The following is a 13,132-nucleotide window of genomic DNA, read 5'->3' as shown; positions in this document are numbered from 1 at the left end:
AATCCGTGTTTTCTGTACTGGCAGGTGGATTCTCTACCAGTGAGCCATGAGGGAAGCCTAAAATATTAGCAGAATTTTTAATTCACTTGCCAAGTATTTACTGAATGTCTATTATGTGTCAAACAGTTTTCTAGTTTCTGAGGAGATAAAGGTAAAGGAGAAAGATAAGATCCCTGCCCTCATTGGAGATTACAGTCTAGCAGGGGAGACTAAAAATGAACAAGTAAACTAACACTAAAATAATTTATACAGTGTTCAGAATGGTGTGTAGGAAGCAGACAGGCCGTGAAGTTGAAGAATAATGAGGAGAGGATACCTCTTAAGAAAGTGTGACCGAGGAAGTGTGCACTGAGGAAGCAGCCGTTGGAGACGCTGGTAGAAGAGCAGTGTTCTTGCAGAGGGAGCAGCATCTGCAAAGGCTCCATCACACCGTGGCCAGGCAGCTGGCACAGTGCTGGGCACAATTTATCTCAAGCTCCCCACGCCTGATTCCCAACCCTACCTGTGTCATCACCACTTGGCAAACCGCCTTGCTTCCTGTCCCTTCCTGTGAATAGTGGTATCCCATCACCTGCCGCTGTGTCCAGGGTCCTCAACCTAGCCTGTTGCCTACTGCATTCCCCTGTCACCAACCTGGCCATTTCCAGGTGCACCCTCTGCCACCTCTCAGCAGGATTTGAAATAAGAATGGCAGAATAACAGTACTTGTGGAAGCTGGTGGTGAACATTTGGGAGTTTGTCATATAATTCCACTTTTGTGTGTGTGTTTAAAAATTTCGATGATATTTTAGATGTCTTCATGCTAGGGTGTTGTGAAAAACAATAAAGTAAAGCACTGCTTTAATTGCTCTGGGACATAAAAAATAAAGTCAGACTCTTTCTCTCCATGTTTACAATCTCTTTGGGATGACAAAACAGAGAGCTTTTGAGAGAGAGCTAATAGATGATGCACTAAGCTCTGTCTTGCTCCCTCAGTATCTTGGGAGCCAGACCTCCAAGTAGGAGATATTACTGTTGGCTGGAAAGAAAGCGCTAGAGGGGAGAATCAGGGAAGGCTTGTACAACAAGATGTCATTAGTGGACGTTTGTAAGATTAGTATCCAACAGATACATGTTTCAAGCAAAGCTTCTTGCCCATAGGGCACCCTCTGCTGAGACAGTGAGAAGGAAGGAGTGCCTTAGAATGGATGGAACACCAGGTGTTCCAGATCTGATCTCAGGTTCTGCCACCAGCTCATTCATCCCAGGGTGCTGGGCACTCTAGGTTCACTGGAAATGTGGGTGTTGAACTCGACCATTTGAGGTCTCCTTCAGCTCTGATGTTTTCTGATTCATTGTCAAGATTTCTATACCAGGATCTTCAAACGTTCCTCCCAGCTGAACTGATACTAATAAAGCCTTTTAAAATAAAGCTAAACCACACTGTTTTACTTTGAAATCACACAAGGAGTGAGTCCTCTGTTTTTAAGGCTCTTGTAACCCCATTATCACTTTTGTTATTAGAATTGTTTGGATACATCTAATTTCCTCTCTCTGACTGAAAGCTCCTTGAAAACATAAGCCATCTCTTATATCTTTAAATCTCCCACAGCGCCCTGCTCATAGTCAGTCCTTACTGAATTCTAAAGATGCTAAGTGACTGGGCAATCTGGGGACTTCAGTGCACTGCTCAGTAATGGAAATACGGAAGCAGGCATTTGTTGTCAGGTGTTACACGCACACTGTGTACAGGCAGATAGTCAGCTTGGTCCTTAAGAGTTTGGGCTCTGGAGCCAGATCTGGATGTTAATCCAATTCCACTGTCTACTTGCTGTGTCCCATTGGGAAGATTCCTTCATCTTCCATCTTCTGTATAATGAGGATACCAATGGTTCATACATCTCAGGGTTCTTGTGAGTGCATAAGATAGCACCTGACAGTAAATGTGTAAAAATGTGACCATTATTACCTATTCTAAATATATGAAAATGATTTCTTGGACATAAATTATAGAAATATTTTCTTAGGTCAGTCTCCTAAGGCAAAATAAATAAAAATAAGCAAATGGGACTTAATAAAACTATTTGTCTTTCACTGTTGAGTTGTAAGTGTTCTAGTAATACAGATCCCTTATTGGATATGATTTGCAAACATATTCTCCAATTCTGTGTGTTATCTTTTCATTCTCTGGACAGTGTCTTTTAAGCACAGAAGTTTCTAATTCTGATAAAATCCAACTTATTTGTTTTTCTTTTTCTCATTTGTGCTTTTGGTGTCTGATCAAATTTTAATTCTGTGTTTTATTCTAAGAGTTTTATAGTTAGCTTTTACATATAGATCTCTGATCCATTTTGAGTTAATTTTTTTATATGATGTGAGATAGTGATTCAGTTTCATTCTTTTGCTCATGCACATTGAATTGTCTTGGGACCCTTGTTGAAAATTAGTTGACCATAAATGTAAGGGCTTTTTTCCCCTGTACTTTCAATTCTGTTCAATTAATCTAAATGTCTGTCTTTATGCCAGTACTACACTATCTTGATTACTGCAGCTTTGTAGTAAATTTTGAAATTGAGAAGTACGAGTTCCATAAAGAAGACGTTTTTCAATTTCAAAATTATCTTAGCAACTACTTTCAGTCTTGAGCATCGTGTCAGCTGCTCGCAGCTCAACCAAGTGAACTTGAGTGGTTCACCCAAAGCCCCATATTGGGTGGCAAGGTCATCATTACCGACATCACCTATTTCAGCTTTAAGGAATCCTTGGTTCAGTAACCCTAGCCACATTGTCTTCAGGTTGGAGTCACAGGGCTCACTGTCCCCATGGTCATGATAATATCCCTTTCCTCACCTTCCTGGGGAGAGTGAAGGAATGAAAAATAGTCAAGCTACAGTTTTGGTGGCTTATCTCAATCCTACCCCTCACTGCTCAGCTTCTAAATATGAAATTAACTTTCGTTTATTAATAGGCAGGACACTAAGGGACCCTTACTTCCCAACCTCACCCACTATTGGGGTGAGAGCATTCACCACCAGACCCTAGGAAAACTTCTTATATCCCTGAACCTAGTCTGCAAAGCCTTTGTCCCTCCTCTTACATAAAATCATGCCACTGTCTACATCCCATCCTTATCACTGTAGCTGTCAAGAAGTGTGAAGGGCCTGAGATTTTTACCTACTTTGCAACCTAGTATATCCACTTTTGCTGCTTCATAAATGTAGGCAGAAGACACAAGACTCCGGGTCAGCAGCAAGAGGTTATATACTCATACACAGCAAACATCATGACATTAGTATATTTGTATTGATTCTCCTGGCCACTAGGCCCCACAGGGGCAATGCAATGGGCCCAAATGTATGCTCCCCATGCGGTGGGTTTGAGTTGCAGCTGAGGAATTCAGGACCAAGGACCAAGTACTTTTTGAACAAGCAGAAAATATTGTAGCAAGCAGTACATAAGCCAATCTTCCTCCACACCAAAGCATGTATGGTAGTTATATTCTGTGGTCGTGTTGACCCAATTTGTTGCTTGTGTGAGTAACTGCATAAACTGCTCTTTATTTGAATACAGATAAGCCTTATAGACTAGCACACTCACCAAGATCATGCAGGAAGAGTCAGAACTGGTGGCCACCAGGTTGGTGGCCTCTCCCAACAGTCTACCCCTTGGCCCTGTATGTTTTTGGATGAACTCCAAATTTACATCCAAGTGTGACACTCTGGGAGTCACTCTGGTTAATCTGACTGACAGAAGTCTGAGACCAGATTTGTTCAATTTATCTCATATAATATGATGGTTAATTTTATGTGTCAAGTTGGTTAGGCAGTGGTACCCAAATATTTAGTCAAACATTATTCTAGATATTTCAGTGAAGGTATTTTTAGATGAGATTAACATTTAAATCAGTAAACTTTAAGTAAAGCAGATTACCCTCCATAATGTGTGTGGGCCGTATCCAATCAGTTGAAGGCCTTAATAGAAATGAAACTGACTTCTCCTGAGCAAGAAAGAATCTGCCAACAGACTGCCTTCAGACTAACCACAGCATGACTCTTCCCTCGGTCTTCAGTCTGCTGGCCTATCCAACAGATTTTAGACTTGCCAGCTCCCATAGTCATGAGTCAGTTACTTAAAATCAATCTTTCAGATAGATAGATAGACACAGAGAGAAAGATACACACATAACATCATAATGGTTATTGGTTCTGTTGCTCTAGAGAACTATTACACGTATAGCATTTAACTAGTTACTATCAGAGGGACCTTTGTATCAGTAAAATACTGACAGTATTGTATTACAATTCACTCATTCATCTTTTTTCCTTTTCCTCTCCCAGAAGAGGGAGAAACATTTGAGTTGAAAGAGATTGTGAAACTTTGGGTACAGAGACTTTATTTTAGTAATCTCTCTGTTCCTCAAACACAGTACACACTCAATAGAGATTTGTTGAGTGAGAGGGACTGGGTGTGTCAGTACATGATTGGCATTCTTCTATTGCCTATGGTTGCCTTCCTAAACATCTCCATCCAGTGAAAATGCCTAGCTATCTTTCAAGCTTTATATCACAGATAAAGTTTCACAAAGCTTTTCTTGAATTCTTCTAGGTGAATGTTTTCTCTCTTGCTTCTAAATTTCATTAACATTTTAACTGTATTCCCTTTATGCATTTTGTAGGTATCATATTGTCTAGAAATATTCATAGTCATTTGAAATCTCGTCATATTTCCCTTCCCAGAATATAAATTCCTTGAGAGAAGTATACTGATATACTGATTCTTACATCTCCTCTAGCACCTAGAGGAGCTAGATACAATTGGTATCTAATAAACAGTCAAAATGTGAAGAAAGCTGACTGCCGAAGAATTGATGCTTTTGAACTCTGGTGTTGAAGAAGACTCTTGAGAGTCCCTTGGACTGAAAGGAGATCCAACCAGTCCATTCTGAAGGAGATCAGTCCTGGGTATTCTTTGGAAGGAATGATGCTAAAGCTGAAACTCCAATACTTTGGCCACCTCATGCGAAGAGCTGACTCATTGGAAAAGACTCTGATGCTGGGAGGGATTGGGGGCAGGAGGAGAAGGGGACGACAGAGGATGAGATGGCTGGATGGCATCACTGACTCGATGGACGTGAGTTTGGGTGAACTCCGGGAGTTGGTGATGGACAGGGAGGCCTGGTGTGCTGCAATTCATGGGGTCGCAAAGAGTCAGACACGACTGAGCGACTGAACTGAACTAAACTGAACTGAAACAGTGAAAAATTGCCGATTTGGGCTGTCTCAAACCAGAATAGGGAATCACTGTTGCAAATATGCTGCTCATCCACATCTGGTGTTAAAGGTGTTTCTGATTATTAGTCAGCAGTTCAGTTTCCCTTTCGGAAACATGGCGCTTTCGCTAATGATCACTTTAACTACCACACATCTCTGTAATGACTGGTTGCTTTTAAAATGAGCCACTAACTAGATGTTTATAGAGATCATACATGTGAAAGACCTGTGAAGAGAATACCCAAAAGCTTCAGAGACTCGATAGCACGGGTGTTGAATTTTTCTAGAAATCCTAGTTCATGTGTCTCACTATCATCTTCATCTTCTAATCTACCATGAAATGAGAATCTTCTGTATGCCAAGAACTAGGTCATTTCATACCATGTTTTTTAATCTTTAAAACAACTGGAATTTTCTTTGTTGCTTTTTAATTTTAGATTTATTTTTATCAAAGTAACATTGGTTTATAACATTTTATGTTTCATGTGTACTCCATTATATTTCTAGTTCTGTATGCCATGCAGTGTGCTTGCCACCAGAGAACGAGAAATACTGTCTTTCGTCTGCTATTGAGAAAACGGAGACCTAAGGACTTTAGGTAACTTACCAGAGGTCACTCAAAGCTGACCTAATCTTCATTGTGTCTTCCGGTACTGGAGACATAGTCACGTCACCTTCTTCAAAACCCTTTCTTAGATTCCCATTGCCCTCCGACCTCAAGGATTCTTGTGATCTGGACTTGCCCTCAGTTTCTAGCCCTATTTTTGAACCAGTTACTCCCAGATTAATATCCCCAGTAGGAATCCCTCACTCTGGTTCTCTAGTAGCACCTTAATTATGTTGTATCTGGTTCTTCAACACTGTCTATCATAGTTGTAAATATAGGTCAGTCTCTCCTTTTAGACAATTAACAAATTTAAGGCAGAGAATATTATGACTTATTGTGCTTACCACATAATAGTGCCTAAGGAAAGGTCTTTAAATTGTCTGAATTAAATTGAAATGAGGCTGAATTTTGGGTGACTAAGCCATTAGAACCCATACCCCATTTTGAGGAACAGTTGCAACTGTTGCCTAAAGGGAACTGATTATAAATTCTCTAATCATTCTCTATACTGTAAGATGCCAACCATTCGGGCAGTTGTGTATCAACTACAATATGGACAGAATGGATCTGATATATTTAGGACTACTTTCTTTTGCTAGCTCTGAAAAGAATGAGTGCCATGGTGCCATATTAACTCAACTAAGACTTGGGAGGGGATTTGGAGGGTGAGAGAGAGGTAGCTTGCCAAATGAAATGTCTTAGAAACACCAATTTAATGACTTACATATAAATTAATCATAAACATGTGGATTAAATTTCCTCAGAAAAGGCATGTTTTGGCTCTCTGTGGACCACAAATGATTGAAAAATGATTGGAGATATTTCCTGAGCCCAAAAATGAAGAGAGCGCAGGTCTATTAGACTTTTTAACTATGAATATTAGTGCAATAGATAAATTATCCAGGGGGTCTGGGGAAGCTAGAAATATGCACAGGAAATAAGAAAATGAGATTCAGCTTGAAAGTATGCTCCAGGTACATCTGGGGCAAAATAATCAGAAACAGAGAGATTTTGTTTGAGGGAGAACCCAATAAAGTTATAGAGACTACCAGACATTCAGGATAATTTCTACTTGGCATGACCCATGTGATAGAAAGTAGGTCATTCTTATTCCTGAAGATGTAAGACAAAAGGCCCTGGACTATGGGATATGAAACAGCACTCATTGCCCACAGAATGTAAATAAGTCTTTGCTTTTGGTTACATCAAGATTTACCTGGAAGAAGAAAGATTTGGCTAAAATTGGACTAACTTTTACAAATAACTCAAGGAAATAAATGATCAAAATCAAAACTAATCTTTTGAGCATAGAGTCCAGAGGCAAGATGGAGTCTGAGATCCAGAGCAATAGAAACTGAAGCTCAAGTTCAAGTGAGATATCTTCACAAGGATAAGATGTAATCTTTGTTTGATGCCATGAACACTTTATGGACCATCAACAGGAGACCTTCCTAGAAGTGTTTATCCTTATCATTTGAAAACACTTTTGGAGAGAGTAGACATCTAAATAGGCCATACTAAAGTCCAGTCATTATAGGCAAGTTCTGACCTTGGAAACTGGGCCATGCAGTTTTATAAAGGAACATTGAAGTGAAAACCAAATGCTCTAATGACAAGGAAATACAAAGAGGTTTTCTTCAAGTCTGGAAAAGAGAGTTGAATAATCTGTTGCCTTCCAGCAGGCAGGATATCTTGATCTTATAAAAGTCTCTGATCAATGATAATTATAATCTACATTTGTACTATGTGTTGCTATTTACCTCGTGTTTCTTATACATTGTCCCATAATCTTCTCAATAACCACCAGACAATATGACTATTTCATTTTTACAGATAAGAAACTGAAGCACAGAAATGACAATTTGTTAGCTAAAGGCAGTGTCAGGGACTCAAGACTGGTTCTTCTCAGCCTTAATCCAGTATTCTTTCTGTACCTAGGTAATTCTTTACTGTATCAGTATAACTCTATTTGGAAGATTACTACAGCTTGTTCAAAGTTTCTTTACATAGTTTAAATTTCTTGGTGGAATTGATTGGATAGTCTAAGTGTTTTACTGTACTAACTCATTTAATACTCTCATACTTTGAGGTAGTCCCTATTATTACCCTTATTTTAAAGATAGAGAAACAGGTGCAGAGAAATTAAGCAACTTGTCCACTCTTTAGTAAGTGGAGCAGCTGAAATTCAAATCTAGACAGTCTGACACAAGGACTTACTCTCTTACCATTCTCATTTTCCCTGGTGAGGAGAAATCCATAACAAAATGAAGTCGGCATCTAACTCTGGGTATATCAATCCTGAAGTACAGATTTCAATTAACTGCATGGTTCTGTACTGGAGAAAAGCTAATGTGATGTGTCTATCAGCAGATGACATTGTGACCCCAGCCAGACATGTAACTCTAGTCTCAGCTACTATTGTAACTGCTAAATCCTAGCAGAGAGAGAATTCCACAGTATAACAATAAGGAATGACATTTAAGTAGTACAATATTTAAATGATATGACCCTGGAAGTATAATCAGAGATTCCCATTGCAGGATGGTGCTTTTTCCTTCTTGGTGGGGAGCAGAGAGAATGGAGTTCCCTTTTGTGATTAGGAGAAAAGGGGACAGGCTTTGGGGTTTGATGTTGGGGTGCACAAATACCCTTGCCTTACTCTCTTATTTTTCTTTTCTTGTTCTATAGAGAAGTAGTGACCAGGGGACTTGAACCCAATGGCTGACCCACTAATTCAGCTCCTCTTTGTTTAAATATGCCAGCTTAATGGAGACAAGGCAAGGAAAATCACGAACATCTGGATAGCTGACTCACAGCTGCCAGGAGGCGTTTTCCTAACAGGCTGACTAAAGTCTGCAGTAATTCTATAAGGGGTTCAAGTCAAAGATGAGGATTCAAAGGGAATGAGAAGACCCATTCCAATCAAGGCTGAGAATAAAAGTGTAGTATTATCAAGCAGTGACGTGCAGCAGTGTGGAATGAGTGTGAAGGGAATATAGGCAACTTGCAACAGCTTGTAGGCAGACTTATCTGGATGACTCCAGGTCATATGATATGAGTGTGGGTTGAAAGTCTTGAGGAAAGTAGGTGAAAGAAGGGCAGTTACAGGTGATATGCCGACTGTCTTCTGACATTTGAAAGGCTGTCACGTAGGAGAGTTTAGATTTCTTCTATAAGACATAGATTTCCTGCAATGCACAGAACTGCACCCCTGTGTGGAAACTAAAAGGAGGGTTTCAACTCCTGCCAGAAGTGATGAACCAGGATCTGAAGCCCAAGTCTGACCCCAGAGCACTTCACCTTTTCTCTTACTTAATTTTTATTTTATCTTGGAGCAAAGAGTCAGACACACTAGGCAACTAAACAACAACAATAGTTGGTTTACAATGTTGTTTGTTACAGGTGTACAGGAAAGTGATTCAGTTACACATACACATGTATCTATTCTTTTTCAGATTCTTTTCCCATGTAGTCTATTACAGGATACTGAGTAGCATTCCCTGTGCTATACAGTAGGTCCTTGTTGATTATTTTATATACAGTAGTAGTGTCTATATGTTAATCCCAAACTCCTTTCTGGCCTGAGAACTAGGGGATGAACTCAGGGTCTCTTTTCTGTGATCTAAGCAGCTTCCTAACACAGATCTCTTTGCCACCAAACCTTCTCTATCATATTCTCAGTCCTCTCTACAGTAAGAGCTCCCATGAAACTTTTTATATTCAGACTTCTGAATTTTGCTATGTTAAGACTAGTTTTAAAAATTTAGGGGGGAAAGAAATTAACGGAATCTGTTTTCCAAAACTTTGCCTCATGAAGCTTTCTTAGGCTAATTTGAAACTTGGAGCTGAGTACCGCCCCTGTTGTTTTAAGTGGTTTCTGAACTTCTAAAGAACCATGAATGTCTTTGATTCAATATATAAAGAGCTGAATCAATATATTAAGATTTACAGGGAATAAAAGCTTAAATTGGTTATAGAGAATGAAAACTAAATTGGTTATTTTATATATTCTTTGTTTCAAGAAATATTTTGTAATAAAAATTTTAAATACATTGGTTTAATCTTAAAATATCATTCTCATTATACTTTACTGCCTTCTGTAGTAAAGAAAATCAACCCAACAGCCTGTTAACATGTCTTTTTCCAAAGTGCCAGGACAGAAAAGGTTCCAAAGGAGCTTTCTGACTTAAGGAAGCCAGGCAGAAGTTTTCAATAGGGCTTTAGCAAGAGGGGTTAGCCGAAGTTCAGCTAGTTTCGGGAACAGTTGGATCAAGACAGTTCTCAGAAGAGCAGAGAATTGCACTTGTGAGTTAGCAGCCATTGTTTGGGCAATTTGAATTTTATTAAGAGTAGAGAGGAACAGCTGGTGGAAGACAAGGACACGCTGGGGCCATTGTGGAAAATCCTCTGGACTTAAGTGTCTCTTAATTTACAAAATGGACAAATATACCAGTTGTCTGTTCAGCATATAAAAGGCTGTTTTCTAATGATGTTACCCTAACCTACTGTGAGTCCTCTGTCTTTCCATAACCAAATTTGTGAACTTTTTTTCAAATAATGGTTTGGTTCAAAAAGCTTTGAACACAGTAGGTTTTCAATCAATGTCCGCTTTTTAAAAAAATTAATTAATATTTTTAATTGAAAGATAATTGTTTTACAGAACTTTGTTTTCTGTGAAACCTCAACATGAATCAGCCATGGGTATACATATATCCCCTCCCTTTTCAATGTCTGCTTTGTCTAAGAAAAGGCCCTACCTTTGAAGAACTCACCAAACAACAAATGAGACAGATATAAACAAATTATTCTATCAAAATGAAAGAATATTCAGAGTTTTGTGATTTCAGGGAAGAAATTGGCATGTTTGCCAAGGGAATGACATTTGATTTATACCTTAAAGGATGATAATGGTGATGATAAAGACAATAATATTCATATAAACTCCTGTTCATTCAGACCAATCATGTGCTACTCATTCTGTGTACACATGATCTCAAATCTTCAAAATATTCAGCTCTCTTCATCCATTTTCACTGCTATAACAAAAATCCCATAAACTGGCTAGCTTATGAACAGTATAAGTTAATTTTTCACAGTTCTGAAGGGTCCGAAGTACAAGATCAAGGTACCAACTGATTCCATATCTGGTGAGGCCTGCTTTCTGGTTCATAGATGGCTGCATTTTCTCTGTGTCATCTCATAGAGGAAGAGGAGAGGGATGTCCCAAGGGTCTCTTTTATAAGGACCCTGATCCCAATCAAAGTGCTGCACTCAATATGCCAGCAAATTTGGAAACTCAGCAGTGGCCACAAGACTGGAAAAGGTCAGTTTTTTTTTTCCCAATTCCAAAGAAAGGCAATGCCAAAGAATGTCCAAACTACCACACAATTGCATTCATTTCACACACTAGCAAAGCAATGCTCGAAATTCTCCAAGCTAGGCTTCAAGTGTATGTGAACCAAGAACTTTCAGATGTTCAAGCTGAATTTAGAAAAGGCAGAGGAGCCAGAGATCAAGTTGTCAACATTCACTGGATCATAGAAAAAACAAAAGAATTACAGAAAAACATCTACTTCTCATTTATTGACTACACCAAAGCCTTTGACTGTATAGATCACAACAAACTGGAAAATTCTTACAGAGATGGAAATACCAGACTACCTTACCTGCCTCCTGAGGAATCTATATTCAGATCAAGAAGCAACAGTTAGAACTAGATGTGGAACAATGGACTGGTTCCAAATTGGGAAAGAAGTATATCAAGGCTGTATATTTTCACCCTGTTTATTTAACTTCTATACAGAGTACATGATGTAAAATTCCAGGCTGAATGAAGCACAAGCTGGAGTCAAGACTGCAGGGAGAAATATCAATAACCTCAGATATACAGATGAGGCAGAAAGTGGAGAACTCAAGAACCTCATGATGAAAGTGAAAGAAGAGAGTGAAAAAGCTGGCTTAAAACTCAGCACTCAAAAAATGAAGATCATGGCATCTGGTCCCATCACTTCATGGCAAATAGATGGGGAAACAATGGAAACAGTGACAGACTATATTCTTGGGCTCCAATCACTGCAGATGGGGACTGCAGCCATGAAATTAAAAGACACTTGCTCCTTGGAAGAAAAGCTATGACCAACTGAGACTGCATATTAAAAAGCAGAGACATTACTTTGCCAACAAAAGTCCATCTAGTCAAAGCTATGGTTTTTCCAGTAGTCATGTATGGATGTGAAAGTTGGACTATAAAGAAAGCTGAGTGCTGAAGAATTGATGATTTTGGACTGTGGTGTTAGAGAAGACTCTTGAGAGTCCCTTGGACTGCAAGGAAACCAAATCAGTCAATCCTAAAGGAAATCAGTCCTGAATATTCATGGGACAGACGGATGCTGAAGCTGAAACTCCAATCCTTTGGCCACCTGATAAAAAGAACTGACTCATTTGAAAAGACCCTGATTCTGGGAAAGATTGAAGGCAAGAGGAGAAGGGGACAACAGAGGATGAGATGGTTGGATGGCCTCATTGACTCAATGGACATGAGTTTGAGCAAGCTCCTGGAGTTGGTGATGGACAGGGAAGTTTGGCGTGCTGCTGTCCATGGGGTCACAGAGAGTCGAGATGACTGAGCAACTGAACTGAACTGAACTGACCCCAATCATGAGGGTGGAACCTCCCAAAGGCCCCACAGCCAAATATCATCACATTTGGGGATTAGGATTTCAACACATGAATTTTGAGACGAGGAGCTCATTCAGTCTATAGGCCCCAAATGAGGTAGATCTTATACGGTACTTAAGAAGAAGTAGAAAGTACAGCTCACAGAGGTTAAGTGTTTTGCCTAAAGCTAAATATATTAATGACAGAGCTCAGATTCCAGCCCAGAACAATCTGGCTCCAAAGCCTACCATTGTTCTCAATGTACCAGTGTTTGCAAAGTGGGGGACAGACGTGCTGTGAACAAGCTTAAGAGAAACAAGGCATAGCATTACGTAACACTGAATTCCATAGTGGGGGAATTATTCCCATTTAATTGTTCTGTTAACATCTGGGAGGAAGTTTCAGTTTGATAAACTATGTCCTTAAAGCTCTTTATTCCTGCCAACCTCTCATTTTACAAAGAGCCTCGGGCTCACAGCATTTGGTAACTTTCTGGCTAGAATTTAATAATGTGTTTTTTCAGAGTACTTATTTTTTTGGTTACCTTCTAATCATAGAAAATGATGCTTTTTAAAAATTTACATAACTCTATGTGAAGTTTCCAATTTATGCACTTAAG

General features: G+C 39.3%; 1 protein-coding gene across 10 annotated transcripts in view; it reads left to right on the top strand.

Annotated features, from left to right (window-relative positions):
* The window catches only part of HPSE2 (heparanase 2 (inactive)), a 715,384-nt gene that overhangs the window by 579,213 nt on the left and 123,039 nt on the right, over positions 1–13,132 (top strand). The window contains exon 10 of one of the 10 annotated variants that reach the window (XM_086377178.1): positions 253–702. The exons of the other annotated variants lie outside the window; for them this stretch is intronic. Coding sequence (XP_086233304.1) covers positions 253–333 — 81 coding nt within the window. The 3' untranslated portion in view covers positions 334–702. Of the gene's footprint in view, positions 1–252; positions 703–13,132 lie in introns of those variants that run through there. 10 annotated transcript variants of the gene reach the window in all.

This window comes from Bos grunniens, chromosome 26 (assembly GCF_055505025.1).
Source record: "Bos grunniens cultivar Pamir isolate PY7600 chromosome 26, Bosgru_T2T1.0, whole genome shotgun sequence".
Taxonomy (NCBI): Eukaryota; Metazoa; Chordata; class Mammalia; order Artiodactyla; family Bovidae; genus Bos; species Bos grunniens.
This window is presented reverse-complemented; position numbering and strand designations above follow the sequence as displayed.